The 21,504-nt window shown below is 41.3% G+C and overlaps 1 protein-coding gene across 5 annotated transcripts in view; it reads left to right on the top strand.

Annotated features, from left to right (window-relative positions):
- The window catches only part of satb2 (SATB homeobox 2), a 51,297-nt gene extending 30,730 nt beyond the window's left edge, over positions 1-20,567 (top strand). For 4 of the 5 annotated variants that reach the window (XM_071483804.1, XM_071483833.1, XM_071483814.1 and 1 more), the window contains 6 exons: positions 880-1,092; positions 1,288-1,374; positions 2,544-2,696; positions 3,965-4,159; positions 17,549-17,755; positions 17,890-20,567. In XM_071483804.1, coding sequence (XP_071339905.1) covers positions 880-1,092; positions 1,288-1,374; positions 2,544-2,696; positions 3,965-4,159; positions 17,549-17,755; positions 17,890-18,384 — 1,350 coding nt within the window. In that variant the 3' untranslated portion in view covers positions 18,385-20,567. The remainder of the gene's footprint in view (positions 1-879; positions 1,093-1,287; positions 1,375-2,543; positions 2,697-3,964; positions 4,160-17,548; positions 17,756-17,889) is intronic. The other variant, XM_071483824.1, reaches the window with a different exon arrangement.
- Positions 20,568-21,504: the final 937 nt, after the last annotated feature.

The raw sequence follows: 21,504 nt of genomic DNA, 5'->3' as shown, positions 1-21,504 counted from the left end.
CAGCACAAGCAGCTGATGCATTCAGGCTGTGCTAAACTGGTTACCATATGCCCCATTAGATCAATGTAATGGGAGTTGGCTCATAGACCTACTGGTATAGAGACCAGGTGTCTTTTAGTGAGTTTTGCGTATCTGTGTCTCTGTGTGTCAGTGCATATATTTATGTGAGCATCCAGCCCATATGCTCATACTGTTTATACCGACTTTTATCAAACAATAGCTGGAGGTTGATCTGGGATTTTGAGAAATGGTGGAACATAACTAAATACATAACTTTAATATTTTACTATACTTAGGTACAATTTTCATGGAATGGCACTTTACTTGCATATTTTCTTTTCATGCCACATATTTCTAGTTCAGTTACTTGTTACTTTACAGGTTAAAAATTTTATTTACATAACATATTAAGAGCTTATGAAATATGATTCACTGTTATAGATTGAATTACCCAACAGTATTTACAAGTACAATGAAATAATTTGAATTATGAACTATGAAATTCCTGCTCTTCCTTTCAGTGATTTTATAATGTATAAAGAGGAGCTTTTTCACCACTGAGAGCTCAGAAAACTAAATAAACATTGGAAAATTCAGAGAAAACTGTGGGAAAAGTGAAAATAAGTAACTACAGGAACAGAATCAGAATCAGAAGTTTATAAAAAAAAGTAATTTCCATCCTCGTGTTGCTGCTCTATCAACCAATGCCATGCAACAGTAAATGCTCACTCATCCCACATTTACGAGAAATCATGAAAACATGCATTGGGATAATTCACTTCAACACACATTAGTTTAAGATTAGTGACTGTGAAGCAACGACATACCCTTCTAGCAGAGGTCATGGAATGGTGGAATGTGTGTGTTTGTGTTGCTCAGGGTTTGCTGTCAGAGATCCTGAGGAAGGAGGAGGACCCTCGCACAGCCTCACAGTCCCTGCTGGTGAATCTGAAAGCAATGCAGAACTTCCTCAACCTGCCCGAGAGTGAGAGAGACCGAATCTACCAGGAAGAGAGAGAGCGCACCATGAACCCGTCAGTCGGCCTCCCTGCATCCAACTCCTCCAACCCCGGAGCGCCACGCCTCTCACAGGTTAGTGTAGCTCGTAGTGAGCAGCACCTGCAGCGTCTTCTCCCGCCCATCATTAGACGTTTCTACAACAGGATTTCATAACAGTTTCTCTCATGGGGGCTACAAGAAAACAGTGGGATTTTTAGGATTTTTTTATGATGACTCATTTGAACATTTGATTGTAACATGCCATGTGTCTTGTGTGTGTGTGCATAGAAAGTGTGGGAGAGAAGCTTGGATGACCAGATAACCCCTGATACCTGGGCCTCCATCTGGAAGAACAAGACTAAGATCTCTAACTCAGTGAGTTATCTCCAATCTGTAACTTGCCCTCACAAAGTGCAGCACATCATGTACTTTGTCTTATAGCCTGTGCTTGGATTTAAAAGTTTTTTTCTTAAACAAATACCATTTATAAAGGAAAACAGCTTCAAAGCCATCGTAGGAGCATATTGTAAACATGAAGGACACTGTACAGCATTTGGAAATGTCTTTCCATGTGCACATAACAATTTAGCAATGTCGATGATAAGAAGTCCCCTCTGATGTCAGGGCAAATGCCCATTCATGGCTCTGGGGCGAATGTACGCACTATTCTTATTATGTCTATATAAAATTATCTCAGCATCGTTTACACTGAGGGAATGTAAGCTAGCTGGTCTGTACATGTCTTGTGGACAACTTCAAACACTGTGTATACAAGCTCTCTGAGAGCCAATACATGTTCATTCAAACAGAAACAACAAAGAATGACAAAAGAGAAGGACTTAATGACTTTGATCTGTAAACAAAATTCATGTGGAGACGTGCGCTGCAGATGTGCAGCTGATGCTCATACAGGGAACACTCCATGTCTGTTCTCAGAGCAGCTTGAACTGATCGTCAGCCGATAACCTTCACTTATATGTATACACAAGATTCACTTTCGTGGGTAAATCTCTTGAATATAATATAAAAGTCCCTTAGAATTGTAGCAGAATCCTGTAATACAAGCTTATCTGACAGGTGGTTCTCTTAAAACATTAAAGGTCCCATATTATATAAAGGTAGATGTCCATGTCTTTTTGATTATAAAGCAGGTCTAGGTTCTATATTAATACTGTGAAAGTATCAAAGCCTCAGTCCACAGAGAAATGCACACAGCCTGTATTCAGAAACTGAGCCTTAAAGCCAGCCGTCAGGACTTCTGGAACTTTGTTATGTCACAACAAAATTGTCAGCCAATCAGAAGAGAGGCTCAGATCCTCTCTTCTGATTGGCTGACTGACCCGTTGTTACTAGAGCTCCAGAGAGAAGCCTGAGAGAGGAGATGTAAAACTACACTGAGATGATTTTTGGTTCTTTAAACCACAAATATATCTTCTGATCAACAGAACAGAGATCAACACTTCAAATAAAACACAAGGAAAAGGTTAAAATATTCAGTTTGTACTTACCATGTATTAAATCACATGTTGCTCCTCTGCTCTCAGCCCAAGCCGTCCGGCCCAACCCCCGACCTCCCGCTGAAGCTGGAGTCACTGGTCAACATCACGTCAGGCATCTATGAGGAAATCCAGCAGGAGATGAAGAGAGCCAAAGTGTCCCAAGCTCTGTTTGCAAAGGTGGCTGCCAACAAGAGCCAGGTGAGGGAGGGAGTCACTGGGAAAACAGAAGTCACCAGAACAAGACAATAAGATATTTACTCCTTGATAAATATGTACACCAGAACAACCTGGGGGAGTCAGGGGGCCAGAGACAAAACAATTTATGTGAAACACTAACACAGATGTACTGTCCCGTGAGAGTGAACTTTTTGATGTCACATTCAGGCAAACATGCACAGTGAACCACTGTTACCTGCTACTGAACAATGAATACTTATAAATAGGTTCATCGGTTCTCATTTATCAATAGACAGAGCCTCTCTTCTCTTTAAGGAAAGAAGATGGATGCTTGCTCCCCTCCTTGGGGCAGATATTATCTTAGAGAGAAAATGTGGAAAAAGAAAAAAAAATCCCTAACATATAAAATCTATTAGAAATATAACAAATCACAGGAGACAGTGGAGAAACTAAATCCCTTCACTGATGGATTTAGTTTGACTTCATTCAAACACACAGGACAGTAGCATGTGGCCGAGTGGCCAGGTGGAAGCGTGAGAAAAGCATGCGGAGATGTGTGCATCTTGTATACAGTATGTGCGTGCGGTTTGTGAGGTCCCCCAGGTTGGCGGATGTGGAGGTGGTGGTGGCTCAGGGTCACGGCTCAGTGCACCCATCTGCTGCAGCTGGCCACAAGGACAGAGGCAGAGGAAGAGAGAGATGATCAGGCTATTAACGGTGCATGCTGCCCGAGGTGGCTGGTTGAACACAACAGCTGGTGTCACAAACTGAACCAGTCTAGCAGATATAATTGAATCTTCTCCGTCTCTCCTTCCCCCTCCCTGTTTTCCTCTCCCACATTTACCTCACACATTTCCAACTTTTATTTATTTTTGTGCTAAATTTAATTCTGCGCTCATTGCTTCATCTCCCTGTAGTTCACATTTTTCTGTGTCTGTGCCCTCCTGTCTCCTCTGTCCCTTCATACTTGAACTTCTCCTGATTTTCTTCTTCACCTGGTGTCATTGTTAGAAAATAAATGTGTTTATTCTTGGGCTCCACACAGCTGGAGCCATGAAATGCCTCCTAAAAAATGGAAAATACAAGGATGGTCCATGGTAATATTCTTTCAACATGTTAATTAGTGACCTTTAGCCCTGCTGGTGGATTAATTTAACCTTTGGACAGAGCCAGGCAGCATGACAGTACCAACTTCTAATCTAACTCTCCACAAGAGAGCAAAGGAATATGGACGTATTCCTTTAACATCTGCCTCTCTCTCTAACCCACCCTCTGCGTCTCTCATCCAGGGCTGGCTGTGTGAGCTGCTTCGGTGGAAGGAGAACCCCAGCCCGGAAAACCGCACTCTGTGGGAGAACCTGTGCACCATCCGGAGGTTTCTGACCCTGCCGCAGGCCGACAGAGACCTGGCGTACGAGGAGGAGTCCAGACACCATCACACCGAGAGGTTGCACACCGTCCTCCACCTGCCGCAGGACACACAGGTAAGAGCCAGATGTAAACCGCTGCTGTTTACATGCACCTCATATCTCCATGTCCAGATGTGATACCCCTGACTGGATTGTATTAACACCTGGACTTAAACTGTATCTCTGGTGAACACACTGAAAACAGATTCGCCGCACACATCATCTCATCATCTTTAAGTTGTTTACATCTGTTGTAACTGCCCTTGTGTACATTTCCTCTTGCACTGTTATCAGGTACACATTTAAGGTACTTGTACTTTATTCGAGAATTTTCTTTTCATGCCACTTTCACTACAACTACAACTATCTGACAGCTTTAGTTACTTACTGTACAGGTTCACATTTTTGTGAACGACATCTTTGGAGAGTTTATAACATATGATGCTTCGCCATAAAACTCAACAAAATATACAAGTAGAGCTGAAACAATTAGTCCATTAATCATTTAGTTGATTGACAGACTAATTAAAATAAATAAAATATCAGAATTGAAAAAGAAGAAAATCCCACACAATGCTCTTGCTTAGCATCACATTTTGAGACGTTTCAGACTCTCTCGACTTTCTGGGCTATGTTGGATGATCAATAAATTGAGATGCTGAGCAATGTGGGGGAATATTCTTCTTTTCAAGACCAAAGTGACACTTTCCAGTGCACCTGCACCTAAGACATTTGGATGTGTGGATATATTAATCGAGAAAACATGCAAAATACCAAAAAAAATGATCATTCCAGCTTCTCAAATGTGAAGATTTCCTACTATTCTGTCCAATAACTTTTTTAAATTTGCATTTGTTTTTATTTTGAACAATTAAAGACAACAAGCATCACAAAGGTGTCACTTTGGACTGTGGGTAACTGTAATAGGCATTTCTCACCATGTTCAAACTTTACAGCCCAATCAATCAATCAGTCAATTAAGAACATAATCATTACTTACAAATATTATTTCAAATTTAGCTCCAAATCAATCAAAAAATGCTGCTCACACATTAAAGTAAGTAATAAAAATAATAAGTGTGTAACAGTGGCAGTAACAGTCACAGAGGACATTTTTCTGCATTGAGTACTTTTACTTTTGATACTTTCAGTACATTTCCCTGATTATACTTTACCTTCAGTATTAGCACTTTTACCTAAGTAAGTGATCAGAATACTTCATCCATCACTGCCTGAAAAAGTCTTTTGACATATATAATATCACTGGATCTTCCTGACCTCCGTTTTGATTTGTGCTCCTCATACAAAAGCAACTTCTGTGTTAAAAAAAGCCACAAAAACATTCATTTTTTTATTTCTGTCAAATATGTCTCCCGGTCACCTCCACAGTTGTTGAGGGTAACCTTAAGTCAGGTACACACAGGTTCAGTGCAGCGGGAGCACTCACCACCCACACACTGCATGTACAGTACATGTACAGACACACAGCTGTGCGTCCAGCTGTGCTGTAAATCCACTGACTGAGTCAAAGAAGTATAAAACTGTATTTCTCCGCCCTCAGAGACCACACCTGTCATTATTATTTACTCATTATATTCATTTCGCGTAAGTGTGTACAGTGCTGTTTGATCTCGTTGTGTGTGCACATGTGTTTGTGTGTCTGTGCGTGCCCCAGTGGAGCGAAGAGTAAACAGTGTTGCTGGGTGGTGTGGCACTGGAGGAAATGCCCCATTAGTTTTTGAGGAGGGAGGTGGAGGCTGAAGACGGGCTGAGGGAGGAGGGAGATCGATGCAGGAAACTCACTGATGTGTTGGCCTCTTTCATTAACTGTCCATAATGAACCCACCCCGTCTGTCTGTCTGTCTGCCTGTCTCTGACTTCTTACTACTTTTAAGCTGCACACATAAATACATCGTCTGTTGGTGATTTGAAGCAGCAGACACCACAGAAACACAAACATGAAAAATATGAAAAACAACATTTCTCAAACTCTAAAGTCACAGTTTTTGTTTTGTCCGTGTTCTCCAGTACAGGACGTTAAAGTCCTGATGTTCACTTTGAATCATTTGTAAACACCACAGGAACTGTATCCTTTTCATACACAGCCCTGTAAATGTAGGGATCAAATTAAGATGAACAAATAAAAATAAACATTAATAATTATTTATTTACTTAATATTTTTGTTGTAAACCCAGTCACACCTTATTTTAGAGATTAGATCCTTATTTTATAAAATTTTCTTGAAAGTTTGGTGGAAGGAACCATGTGGTTTTGTGCTTATTTCAGGGGAACTTTCAGAGGAAGTTGCTCAATTTAAATCCCAGTAAATATTTATTCATCTTTCTGTTATTACTGGAAACTGTATTTTCCATTGACACTGAATTATTTTTTTGTTTTTATACCCATTTCACACTTATCAGGGTCAACTTGTGTTATCATCTGAGTTAATAAATCACTTGAGATTCATTTTATCTATACTTACATGGTTCTTTCCTGGAAACTTCCTAGGAAATTATTTGGAAACTAATTCAAATTTGTGGACTATAAAGCATCTGCATAAACCCTCACAGTCAATGACTGAAATCTGCAGATAAATAAATGTCAGGCCTGTGCTGCAGGATCTCTACTGTTGGCTTGTTTCAGGGGTCTTTTGCCTTAAATCTATGGCAACTGAAACACGATCATTTGGACGGAGATGACTGACCTGGTCACAAAACTGTTTGGCTATTATAACCTGCTTGCTAAAGGAAAACTAGTCCTACATTGTTCATTCAAAATACATGTGAAATTCTTCAAATGCCCTTAAAGATTAAAATTAGCAGTTCATTCATTCAGCTGCTAACAAAACAATCTGACCTCAAGTTCATTTTAGTTGCTGTTCTGGAGCCTTCGACTTTTTTTATCATATGATCTTCATCAGCGCATTAACTTTTAACAACTCTAATAATCTGGAAAATGCTCTGGAAAATGTAAATCTATAATCCCATGACAGACTCACTGCTGATGATTATCATATGATACAATAAAAAGCTCCAGAACAGCCTGTAAATGGACCTTGAAGTTAGTCAGTTTCATCAACCTCATAGTCCAAAGGGTTGTTTTTAAAGAACTTCAGGAGGAGCACACAGGCCTTTGTGACACATCAGACTAAACAAACCAGGTGTAACAGGCTAATTAATTAGCTTTTAAACGAAGCCAGGCTAGCTGTTTCCCCCTGTTTTCCTATCATAATGCTAAGCTAAGCTAATCAGCTGACAGACAGATTGGAGAGTGATATCGATCTTCTCATCATCGGCAACAAAGCCAAAGCCCAGAAAGTGTACTTCTGAAACTGTTGAATTATTCATTTAAATTAAATATGGAGTCCAGAGTAACAGAAAATGTGTTACTGTCCTACTGCACTGTGAAAAGGTCAAAGGTCAGGATGAGACACAGAAGCTGAGTTCACTGTTTGCTCGAACACATTGAAGCCTGGTGCGTTTGAGGCCCGGTCATCTAGTTGAGAGACAGTGTCTCCAACCACCAGCTCTCCCTGCCCCCAGTGCAAAGCAATTATATACCACATATAGCATATACCATATGTCATAAATCAGAAACAGGCAAATGCTGAAACTTCCCATTTTACATCTCGACATGAACCGTAGGGGCTGTTTTGTGGCTCCACCCGCCTCCACTCCACCACCGAGCAATTTTTCTCTTCCAATTCAGAGCTGTGTATTAAAGGCTGATGGGAAGACGGGGAGGAAGCTGTGGTGGCACCATTAACACATTCCTCTGCTCCTCTCACACTCTCCACAAAGACTAAAAATAAAGTTTATCCTCATAACAATCATGTTGTAACCCCCCCACACACCTCCAGAGACACAGGGACATGAACTGTGGCGAAACACTAGTGATTTATTAATGGGAAATGAGGTGTGGTGTATATATATTTATATGTGTGTGTGTTCGTGTTGCTGTCTTCAGACCCCCCTCTGTCCCAGATGAAGCCCCCACCAACCTCAGGCTCCAGCCAGCCTGCCACCACAGACCACACATGTGTCCCATCTGCCACACATACACAACATCTCACACTGATAGTTGGTAATGTGAGCGCTCCTTTGTGTTCGGACAGTAAGAGGGTCTCGAAAGCTGTAACAGCCAACCACAGGAAAAATGAATGCAGTGCTGCCCTCAAGAGCTGTACGGTAAATCAACACACCAGTGTGTGTGTCTGTGTGTGTGTGTGCTTGGACTGGACTGTATGTACAGTAGCGTGAGCTGTTTCTGCATGTCAGGGGCTCTGGGAGATCTCAGACTGTGTCTATTAAATCTGCAGGTGCTGTGTTCGTGTGTGTGTGTGTGTGTGTGTGTTTGTGTTCATGTCAGCAGCATCACATTTCTTCATGACTGACATGGTTGTGGTGCTCGCTCCACAGCTCTTATTCGTACGGCTCTAGCAGTTAAGTGCGTCCCACAGCTAATTTGGCAGAGTCTGCCCTTATAAATTATTTCTTTATTGTTTTTGCTAAATTGATTTCTGCTGCAAGTCTGTGTGTGTGTGTGTGTGTGTGTGTGTGACCGCTCACCATGGCTCAGACCCCAGGAGTGGTGGACTAGAACAAGAAGTAACAGCCACTGCGCCCCTCCTCCTCTCTCTGTGTCTCACTTCAGTCCAAAGGTGCTTCACTGGCGTCACTCACGCAGGTGCTCATTGCCAAAGCAGCAACAAATGGCTCCTGTCAAAACAGTGAAAGACTCATGTCTCCCTTTTAAGAGATTGTCAAGTAGGGCCGCCCCCAACACATCGATGATTCAAGTCACACATGATCAATATTACAATGGGAAAAGAAGAAGTGTGCATGCTGCACTGATCGGCACAGTACCAACCCAGAACTACTGGTGGTGCTTAGCTACAATGCTAATCATGCTAGCAGTGGATCACTATAGCTGTGTCCCAATTCAGGGCCACATCCTTTGGAAGCTGCATTTGAAGACTGCTGATGCAAAGCAAAAATCCTCCGTATGCCAGCCCGTCTCATTTCAGTTCAGCCTTCCTGACCTTCATAGACCATGTCCTGTGATGGATGCAGCCCCTGAATTTGAACACAGCTTAAGTTTCAGCGACTCAAATGATGTTTGTGTAGCTGCTGATGTTTTGCCAAAAAAAATACTTGGTCTTGATATGCAACCCTGTCTCCTCGTAATGGTGCTCTCTCAACATTTTTTTTTTTTTAATTAATGATGAAAGCATTACAATTGTTATGTCCGGGGTTTAGCACTCATAAGCACTTTGGTTAAAGTCGGTGAAAGATGGTGGTTTTTGTTAAATGTAAATAAACAGGTTGTGTCTGAAGTCACTGAGAACCTTTCCTGTATTAAACCAAACCAGGACCTTTCCCTAACCCTAACCAAGTGCTGTAAGAGTCTAAACATATCTATACAAAAGGTTCATTGAAGAAAAAACAGAGATAATATGAATATTTCTCTTATAAAATATCTGTAGAACCATAAGCACATGATAAATAAAAAAATATACAGTTGTTCTCCGTCAGCAATTTAGTATCCACTTCCATAGGGCTGAGGGTCTTGAGAGACAAGAGGTGTATTTAAAATAAGAAAGCAGCAGAGGCTGAGACAGTCGGACCTTTAGTCAATAGTATGGGTCAAGCTCAAAAAACACCATTGTGTCCCTTCATTCAACCTCCGCACCCAGGTAAACGCCCACCACACCCAACTTTGTAACGTAAGCCTGCTGTTAAAACGTGTCCGAGCCCAATCTAAGACAGCCCTGATGACATCATCAGGCATCATTTTCTCAAGAGTTTGGAAACCTCCCTCCAGAGCCATTACACAACTGTTTTCACCAGCTTGGCAGCACCTCCCACGATGAGTGAATTGATTTTGATGTGTAAAATCAGTGAATCAGCCACTCAAAAAGATCACAGGATTTTCTATGGGCTGGAAAAAACCCTCACCTCTTGAAAACTAAACAAAGGTGTAACAACCCTAATAACTAATTTCAAATATATATCATCAGAGGACATTTTAATATGTCACAGTATAAAGACTAATAAATTCATGAGGCTGAATTCCATTTAGCTGCTTCAGTTTCAGGGTCCGGGTTCATGCTGGATTATTGTCACAGCTTATTGAGACACCAAGATCCACACTTCATGTTGTTGTTGACACCTGTGCTTCCTGTACTGTGACAAGTCGAAACGTTTGCTCTGTTAGTTTAACATGTAGCTCAGGTGGAAGACATATGAATGAATACTTAAATACTAAAATACTTGAATACTTGAATACTAGAACACCAAATATGTATTAATCCGCAGTTGAAAATAGTCCCAAACGAAGGAACTCTTGAATCCTGTTTCAGTGATATTGGCTGAAAACTAGCGTGCAGCTGTTTTAGGAGATTATTTAGCCTTTTTGAAAAGAAACCAACAGGCTTTGGGCTCAGTGCCACAGACACAGGCAGGGAAAGTCAGTCAGTTATTCAGACTAACTGATGCACTGTTGGTTTTGGTGTTTTGGTTTGGACTTAGACTTTAAAAGGTAAACTCATGAAAAATGTGGTCCAAAACATAGGAAACCCACGAATTACTAGGCTTGGACCGATATTTGATAATATGAAATATCACAAAGTTTCCTGCCATATGCAATATTTTTCATAATATCATTTTTTTCTCCTGCAGTTTTGCAGAAGTCTGACTCTCATCTCACTGCTTTGCTTTTACTTTAACTTCCATCTTTAGCATCAGTAATCACACAATGGTTAGTTGATTGACAGAAAATTAATTGACTATTTTGATAGTCTAATAATTGTTTCATTAATTATTATTTTCAAATTATTATTAAAATTAATAAAAAATCCACTGGACTGTTGTTAGAATAAAACAAGGCATTTGATAAAGATGATGTCACCTTAGCATGTGGTAAATTAGGGATTAATCAATAATAATCAATAACAATAATAATCAGTAGTTTCAGCCCTACTATAAACATTTAATAAGTGACTTATAACACACTATAATGTAGCTGTGAGCAGCTAGAGGGACATTTTAAGAGTTTATTAACACAGTATTTTTCAACATTTATAATGTATTTTATATCATTGCATTTGTGTTTTACTATTTAGTTATTCATTATCTGTCTACACACCAACCACCAGGAGTTAAAGCTGTAGATAAATGCACTTATAAACACTGATATCCTATTATAACTGCATTATAGTGTGTTATAGTGTTACTGAGATAAATACAATTTGTCGTCTTCACTCCTTCACTTTGAGAGGAAGTAGCTGCCTCTCTCTGTTTCTTCAGTGCATCCCGGTGGCCTCTTATTCACTGGTGCAGGGTGGAGTTTGGGCTTTTTGGCAAACCACAATTAAGTTAATTGTTTAATTGCAGATAAATGGAATGAATACCACCCACCGTCTGAATGAAAAAAATATGCAACAACGCAAGTGCGTGCATGCAAATACATGTGTACGACCGCACAAGCACAAACACACACACACACACACACACACACACACACACACACACACACACTTACACTCCAGCTAGCCTCAATAACATTACGTGTATACATTTATTCATCAAAGAAACATTATTTTACAAAAAAAGAAAAAAAACAGTGAATGTGCTGTGACTCATCTACTCCCTTAGCCTGGATCACTACCACACACTTATTCAAATACAAGAGTGAGAGAGTGAGAGAGAGAGAGAGAGAGAGAGAAAAGAGGAAATAAAAAAATACACACTGATTAACAGGAAAGGTGAAGTCATGCACAAAACTAACAGAAAAGTGATTTTTCCTTCATTACATATTTATCTCTGTGTTAATGGTGTCTCTGGTGGTCACACACACACACACACACACCCCACCAAAACACACACACAGAAAGAAAGAGGAAAGAGAGAGAGTTAGGGGCCCTGGAGGACCAGAGCTCATTAAGGAGAAGATGAATATTTCATGTTCTATAATTCTTTCATAGTTCTGCGTCGTAATTTGCCTTGATTTACGTTTAAAAGAAAACTTTTTCATTTTACTGCAGTGCACTCACGGTGCTGCCAGGAGAGAGAGAGAGAGAGAGAGAGAGAGAGAGAGAGATGGAAAGAAGGGAAAAAAAGGAGCAGAAGTTCTTCAGGAATATTGAATCATGCCATGAGAAGAGCCGGCCTGGCCACGGGGCTCCACTGCCTGTGGTTTTGGGAGAGCAGGGCTGTATTGTGTTGAAGTGACATGTAGTCTCTTTCAAAGTAGTGTAATGGTCAGAGATGGGAGGAGTTACAGGCAGGGAGGGAGGGATGAAGGTGACACGGGCCAAACATACTTAAAGTGTCTGTTTACATTCACTACTTAACAACTACACTCAAGACAAAGTTTCTGTCAGTGCAACAACTCATTCCTCTTGTGCTTTTCTCAGAGAAAGTAGATTTTATGTGAAATAAATGGAAAAAATGAATGAGCATAATATCAGTCTTAAGTCATTTTAAACATCAGTGTAGTATTCAGTTCAGTTCAGAAAAAATCCTACATTAAAAGTGCAGCTAAATATACTTACAAGTATTAAAAGAAGTACTCATTATGAATAAAAAGGCAGTATGGGTAGTTATATAATGTGTTATTATATTATAACTAATGATATATTCATTTAAAGTGCAGCTAATTTTAACCATTTTACATACTGTCCAACAGTTTAAAGTACACTATGCATCATATTTCATAGGCTGATCATGTGTTTTGTATGGTTAATGTTTAATGTATGTTATAACTATAGTATTAAAAATAAATGTAGTGGAGCAGAAAGTAGGCTATAAGTATACTTTCATGAAATGTAGTACCACAAAAGTACCACAAAAATGTGCTTGAGTAAAAGTGGCTTTAAATACGTAGAGTACTCTGCAGTAAAATGACCTTGAGTGAGATAATAATATATATCATGTGACATTATTAGACTGTTAATACTGAAGCATCAAAGCCTGTCAGCAGCATGTCCCTGTGGTGGCAGGTGGAGCTGGTTTAACTACTTTATTTACAGTTAGCTAGTTCAGTCCAGTGGTTCTCAACCTTGGGGTTGGCCCCTCCAAAGGGTCATCAGATGAATGTGAGGGGACGTGAGATGATTACTTGGAGAGGAAGGAAGAAAGTTCGGAAACACAGATCTGTTTTCAGTTTCTGGATCTTTGTTGAAATGTTGGATCAGTTGAACAGATAATGAAATCAGACTGTGTGAGAAGTTTAGAAGGGAAAAGTCTCTTTGATGAAACTGATAGCAACTCAAAAGTTACCAATAGGTTTTCTGTAATCCTGGAATAATGTGTTTTATAAGCTTATTGTATACGTTTTTTCTGTAAAATCTCATATGTGAAACAAGTAACTGTAGCTCTTCAAATAAATGTAGTGTAGTAAGAAGTCCAATATTTCCATCAGTGGAGTAGAAGTATAAAGTATGTGAAGTACCAGAGTAAATGTATTTAGTTACAGCCAGTGTTTTCTTTTAACCATGACCTCGATCTTTCCCTATAACCTTAACCAATTGCTGTAGGTTTTTTTTTTTTTTTTTTTTTTTTCGCTGTGACTGTGATCTTTTCCTGCCATTAACCAAGTGTTTTTTTTTTGACAAAACCATGATCTTTCCCTATAACCTTAACCAAGTTCCCAGACATAACTCAACCTCAACCATGGAGGTGGCAGGTCAGAAATGCCATATGAATCATTTACTGACAGACAGTGAAAACTGATGTTGTCCTGGTGAGAACTGGTTGGCCAGTGACGTGCAGGGTCATCCTGGGGTTTTAAATGTCAGGGAATGTGAGTCTACTCTCTCTGACATATGACAAAGGTTCTTTTAATGATATGTAATGAAAAGAAGCCGATCAGTTTCACGATTGTGTGGTCAGAAAGTCCTTCCAGAAAAGGAAAATGAAGAGAAAACTTGAGAGCTGCTGACTGGGTTGTTATTATTGTTCTAAATTATTACAACTGTATGCACCAGAGTCCGGATGGATTATTGATTTTCTTTTTTTTGACCCTATTTCTTCAAAATAAATCCTGAGGATTATTTCTTTTAACTAAAAACCAATATGCCCACAACTGTCTGAAACTCTGTTACTACTACACAGGAGGTGGAGAGGGCTGGAGGTGTAAAAAGTGGGGAGTGGGAGGGTCAGCAGTGAGGAGGAGGAGGAGGAGTGGTGGGGATGAAGAGTAGGATGGAGGGAGGTGGGTGTGGGGGCTGCTGGCATCCACCAGTTCAGGGCTGATTTGGATGTGGAGTCATGTTGGCTTGGCAGGGGCCCACTTCATTAGTGTCCTGATGCATTAGACCTGAGTAGAGAGGGAGGTGGAGGAAGGAGAAAGTAAAGCAGGGTGGTGGGAGAAAAGAGGGAAAAGGGTAGAAAAAGCTTTAAGGCATGAAAAGAAGAGTGTGAGCACAGAGGAAAGAGGACGAGGGAAGAGAGAGTCTTCAGAGATAAACTCTGTGGAAGTGAAGCAGCCCCGTGTGTTTGGCTCTGCTCTGTCACATCATCATTAGGACATGAGGGAGACCAGGCCCCGCCATCGATGCAAGCATGTGTGTCTGGCGATTGATCCAAGAGTCCTTGCTGTCAGCCCAAATAAGCGTGGAAACGATGAAGGTCTTTGGATGGTGGAGGGGTGGGGGGAGGTTGGAGGCGGGTGAGATGGGAGGTTTCGCAATCCCCTCCATGATTTACCCTCAATTTAGTTATTAAGTGTCTCAGTAAGTTTGTATGGGGGATGTTTGTGGCTGTGTGGTCCTCATTAGGGCAGGGAGAGATATCTTTTTTTCTCTGTGTCAGTAACTCTCTGCCGTTGGTTTCCCAGCATTCTTACAGTCTTTCCTCAATATCTAAAACCGTCACTTTGCGTGAAAGAAACAGAAGATTTGGAGGAGGGAGAGAAAAAAATGACAAAAAAAGGAAAAACCTACTGAATTCCTGTAAATTGGTCACCCCCCCCCCCCCCCCCCCCCCCCCCCCCCCCCCCCCCCCCCCCACCACCACCACCACCACCACCCCTGAAAATAAAGCCCCTGCGAATGAATTTGGAGCAATTTCATGGTCTGGCCTGCCCTCAATATTATTTAAGTAATACCCTGTTATTATTGAGGAGAGGGGGAGAAAAGCGAATGACTATTATCTTTATGTGGGTCCTTTAATTTTAATGCACCACAGATTTATAGCTGGGCATTCCAGTGGGGAGGCCCCTCCCTGCTCTTAAAGCGAGCGGGCGGGACACAACCGCAACGCTCTCACAACAGCCACTACCTCCTGACAAACAACCAAAGTCCCCACTTTCCCTCCCAACACTTCAGGCTGCCCTTCTCACTGCTGTCAAACAGACCTCACAGTGGTCCCAACAGCGAAAGGTCCGGGGGGGGGCTCCACTCGTCAGAGTAGCAAACACATGTCTACACCTCCCTCATTGTCCCTATTTGTAATATCTGCTGTCCACTCTGCCTCTCTGTACACCTTTCTAGGCTTTTTGCCATATGTTTTGTAGGCTTCATAAAAATTGTGTCCTCTGAAGGACCAATCAAACTTAACCACCTGTATAACAGTCAGCCACTCAGGAGGCTCCACTTGTAAGCACATGTAAAATGCACCATTAATTATATCCACCATATGTATGTGTATCTGGGGGGAAAAAACATTTAAAACATGGCTACAATTTTGTTTATAAGCAACCATGCCTAAAATGCACACACAAAAAATAAATTAATAAATAAATAAATTATCTGGGCTGATTTAAACAATAGTAAATACACACTACACTACACTATAAGCTTTACTACATTCCTAAACACTGCCACTGAATTTAAGAGGAGGCTGTCAAACCTGGCAACACTGCTCACTTGTGTAGGAGTGTTAGTTCGGTTACAGCAGGGTCTCATGGTCACTATCATGTAGGGAACAATAAACAATACACAGTAAAATGTTTCTTAAAATTTGCAAACCACATGCAGAGAAACAAAGCAGTGTGGCAATAGAGGAAAATCAAGAGTCAGAGCAGCAGCTGAAATAGAAAAAGAGACAAAACTATGAAGAATGGACAGACGATTTTTTTTTTATTTCCCCCACAGACCCACTCCTTTGTGTTTAATATACGACTAAACCCACCCCAGTTTCAAGTGAAGTAATTTGGAGAAAAGTGGCGCTTCAATTGACTGTGTCAAGACAACTGATGTAGAACAAAGACATTGTTGTTGTTGTTGTAACTGTATGTCTAATCTAACAAAAATGACGGTGGAGTTCCCCAAGGATCGATTCTTGAGCTCCTTCTGTTCTCTCCACATGTTCCCAGGAGCTCAGATTAGTTACTATACAGACAATAATCAGATTTACATGGCTGTGTTAACAACTGACTACAGCCCTGAGGAACCGCTAAACATGTGCCTGAATTTCATAGTTACAAACTAAAATCATGTGTCAAACAACTTTGACATTTCATTTATTGTTTACAAAGCACTGACCAGCTCTGCTCTGCTTCTGTGTTATGTTGTGTTATATTACTATAATCTGCGACTGATGCTTCATTCGCCGTTGTTAAAACAAAGCACCATAAAATTGTTTCCATGCATCACATATATGGATGACATGTTATACTCAAGCTCTTCACTTTCAAGTCAAAACTAAAAACCTTTCTGCCACTGCTTTTCATTAAACTCTGAATTTTTCTCCTCTGTGCTGTGTGTGTAACTTGTATTGCATTCCCTAATTATTTGAATTCACTTTATTCTACTTACTTTTTATTGCACTGTGAAACATTTCAAATTTACTATTTCAATTTTTTTAAAGCTTCACTATGAAACTAGAGCCTCAGCTACTGGTCCCCTGTATACACTCCGTCTCTCTACTGAATGAGCTGGTTAAATAGTGATGGGTGTCATAAGTTTGTAAATAAGAGACTTCCTGGCAGACAGGTGGTTGGCGTTTTACTAGAGCTAATCTTACACACATTAGGTCAAAGGTATACTGGACACAGAGCAGCTTGAATGCCAGCCGTGGAGCTGGTTAATAGACTGTGACACCCTGTGGGCTGTGAAACACTTGTTCTCACCCTCTGGTCACCCTGCAGCCCTGGCTACTGTGTGCTGGAGGCTGGAATAGGTTACTGTTTGTTTTATTAGATGCATTGCATCATACAAGGTTACTGTCAGCTACAGATTATACTAGGACATAATATTTTATTCTGGCTAGAGGATAAACAAGTACAGTATGCACTGGACTAACTATAGACTAAGCTTTTTTGTGATATATTGTTTTATATCTAATTATTTATTTATTTATCAATTTATTTTTTGCTGGACAAATGTTCATGTGAAATAAACATAAATGACAAGACAAAGCCAAATTTTGCAGGTTTGGTTGTTTTTCATTTCAGGATGTTGCTTAAAATGAATTCCTGCCTGCAGTCTTGATCAGGGGTCACTGTGCCCCATTAATCAGCTCTTTTGTCTCTCACGTCAGGCGCTTCACAGGCCACAACCGGCCCCAATGAAGGAACACCGCCTGTCTCCGATGCGTGAGGAACCATTATCTGCCCCGGGGAACGAGGAGGGGTCACAGACTGTGGGTGCAGCTGCTGCAGGCGGTTGTCCGCCTGGCACTGTCGGCAGTGCTGGCAGCAACAAGAAGCCACGCTCGCGCACTAAGGTACAGTCTGACATTGTATTTTCTCTGCTCAGGACCCATGAAGTTAATATGATGCATGTTTGCATGTGGTTTATGGTTTTAATTCATCTATTCATCTATCTATTCTTCCTGAATCCCGGCTGTGTGCATTCTAGATTTCCCTGGAGGCCTTGGGTATTCTGCAGAGCTTCATCCAGGACGTGGGCCTGTACCCAGACCAGGAGGCCATCCACACCTTGTCTGCACAGCTTGACCTGCCCAAACACACCATCATCAAGTTCTTCCAGAACCAGCGCTACCACGTCAAGCACCACGGCCGCCTCAAGGAGCTGGGTGAAGGGGCTGCCGCCAGTGGCGGTGTGGATGTCAGCGAATACAGAGAAGAAGAGCTGCTGTCGGGCTCAGAGGACCCAGAGTCCAGCGAGGACGGAGCTGAGGAGATCTACCAGTCCACAGAGGGGAGTGGCGGGAGCACAGGGGGGCTGAACCAGCCTCCAGCCTCCTCTAGCTCCAACTCCAGCCAGTCCTCCTCAGGAACCAACGTGGCTCAAGAGGAGGGCAAGGACAAGGGGCACAGCCGGTCTGGTGGCAACATGGCCCCCGGAAGCTCCTCATCCAGTCCTCGAGAGCAGGCTGACTACCAGAGGTAGAGACTGACAAACAGAGAGGAGGGGGTGGGGGGGGGGTGGGGGTGGGGGGTGGGGGGGGGGGGGTAATTGAAATGAGGAACTGGAAATAATTGATGGACTATGGCTACACAGAAACTGTATGAGACATAAATATCTACGTAGGCACAGATTCACCAAGAAACCATGAAACCAAGAAACCATGAGACTGAAGTACTGTACATCATCCAAACAACCGACAGACTCTTTACACGACAATCTGTGACAGACATCTGTGAAAACCTGATTTGTGGAGTGAATTACCTCAGACAGAGACAGCAGGTTTGCAGTGGTTGTGCAACTGTGAAACAGTTTTCCCAGAAATGTTTAAATAATTCACTCCAGATAATAGCAGATACGACTATTGCTGCTCAGGCGTCCAAAACTACAAACAGACACAAAAGATAAAAAATCTCCTGATCAGCCAATCTCCAGGAAAGACACTCCATGGAGGCAGGATCTCATCAGCCTTGGCCAGAAACTGTCGCTGCGCCTCCTTTAAAAACTGAGCACAGTCCCATAGGACATTGTCCTTATATGCTGGGTTGAATTTACCCCACTGATTCATAGACTGGATCCTGGGGCCTTCTGAGACCTCTACAATCCTATACATCCTCAGGACACACACTGATGTTGCTAATGCTGTTGCCTGCCTGAGAACATGGATAAACAGGACTTTGCTGTTCATCACTTCAGTGGAAAAAGGAAACGAGCACCGACACCCCATCCTCACCTCACCGTCACGCTCCAGAATCACCACCTGTCCTATCCAGCACTTACTGTTCACACAGACACTGATCATTTTGTGGCTGTGAGGACCTCTGGCCTGGCCCCCGTCTGTCCGTCCGTCTCTTCCCTCGAGGCTCGCATAAAGCTGCAAGGTTTAAAAATGACTCAAGAGAGGAGCAAGTGGACGGTCTGGCAGGAGGACAGTGGACTGACATCAAGAGGATGTGGTGTGGAGGGACACCCGGTGCTTGTGCGCCCACGGCTCTGAGCCCTTCCTGGCAACACCCGTGTACGTGTGGCGAGAAAAAAAAATGTCAAGAAAGGAAGGACAGAGCAGAGATTCAGCAACCAAACAATCAGTCACTTTATGTGCGGTAGTCCACCCCTTCCACTCTCCCTCTCTCCATCTCACTCTCTCCTCCTTTTCCTCTCTCTAATTGGTGCCCACAGTCTTGTGTTTCACCACACCTACCCGCACTTAAACTTCACCATCCCTATTTATTGCTATCTTTATCCATGATTATTATTATCATTATTGTTATTATTGTTGTTATTATGGTTAGAATTGCTGTCATCGTGTGCTATTTTTAGTTTTTATTTCCATGGTTTTAAATATTGGTTTTCAGAACTGGGCAGTTGTTTGGGTAACAAGAGACATTAAGAGAAACTCTGCCCTGAATGAAGAAGAGGACGAAAAGGAGCGGAGACTGAAAGAAAAGAAAAAAAGAAGCAGTTACTGAGTGTTGTTAGGTAAAAAAATAAATAAATATACAAAAAAAAGTCCTGTCATGTTGTATTATGCCAATTTTTTTTATAGTTCTGTTTCCCAAAAATAGTAAATAAGACTTGTTGAAAAGAGAAATAGTTAAATAAGAGAGTAAAACTGTGCTTTTTTTGCTGCAGTTGATGACAATCGACTTTTTTGAGCCATTAAAGAAAAGTGGCAGGTTTGAGTCTGTTCCTCACTTTTAATGTCTGTAAATACCCGACATGGGATTAATTATTAACTGGTATACTTTTAGTTTTGATTTTGCTGAGTAACTTTAAGTGTTTGAGCCAGTTTGGAGTGACAGAAGAGTTTTGATTTTTTTTTCCTTTCTTTGGACAACTCAGTGAAATCAGTTCCTTACAATGTGCCAGGCAAATTGAATCACAAGAGTATTTAAAAGAAAAAAAATCTGACTGCTTTTTTTTTGTTCGATGTCTGGTGCAGTTGTGTTTAGGTATACAATGTTCAAAACAATTTCTGAGAATGGATAGCGTGTTGTGTGACTATCCTGATCAGCTGCTACACTCAAAACAGATGACTTTTAGATATTCCTCCGATCACTCCATATGATAACATTGTGCTTTTTTCTGTATGACAGGAATCAGGGTTCGACTCAAATGCAGTTGTAATTCATCCAGTGTTGAAGTCAATTAAAAATTTGTGAATTCAATTCAAGATGGTGTGATTTTATTTCACTTTCACGGATCCTTTCTCTCTCTCTCACACACACATACACAGACACTCACACACTTGTACGCAAAGACACACACTTTGTAGCTGGGCCAAGTCGTCCTCCGAGCCAATCAATTAAAAGGTCTGTGTAAAGCCACAGGGGCTGGGGTTTCTAATAAGTGTGTGGGGAGTGACAGTAATTCACACAGGAGCACAGCCAGCTCTCTCTCTCTCTCTCTCCTGTCCCACAAGATTAGAGCTACTGGACGCTGCACAGTCCCACTTCACCCAGCAGACTTTAGAAAACAATGAGCCTGTTCTGTGAACCAGTCCCACTGATGATCATGTTTATTTTTTTCATTGTCTCAGATACACTATGTGAAAACACACTGTAGAAAATGACTCTAATGAGACGAAGAAGTATCTAGATCCTTTGCTTAAGTACAAGCACCAATACAACAAAGTAAAAATCTTCCATTCAGTTCAAGAATTATTTCCAGCTAGAAAACTGCATTTAAAGTGTCAAAAGTAAAAGTACCTGACCTGCGACTGACATTATGTATTATAAGGACTGCTTATATAACTGAAATTTTAAAACTGATGCAACAATGAGAGTTTGAATGAATTTCACTGTTGTAGTTTTTCAAGGAGGTAGTGCATCCCAACGGTGCCCAACCTAGGGGCTGGAGCCCTCAAGCGAGTCACCAGATGAATCTGAGGGGTCATGAGATGAGTAATGGGTTTTTAATGAAGAAAAAAAAACATTGGGGGAAAAAGAAATTTAAGTAATAATGCTTGTGATTTTTATTGCTCTCTACAAATCCCATGAAAAGACCAAAACCAACAATGTCTTGGCCCATCACTCAGTATTTTCCTACCTCACTACCCTGTCTGTGGCTCTCAGCTTGAAGCCCATTGGTTCCTACTGAAAGCGT

This window comes from Trachinotus anak, unplaced genomic scaffold (genome assembly GCF_046630095.1).
Source record: "Trachinotus anak isolate AG129_WGS33_773 ecotype Australia unplaced genomic scaffold, CSIRO_AGI_Tana_v1 ptg000001l, whole genome shotgun sequence".
NCBI lineage: Eukaryota > Metazoa > Chordata > Actinopteri > Carangiformes > Carangidae > Trachinotus > Trachinotus anak.
This window is presented reverse-complemented; position numbering and strand designations above follow the sequence as displayed.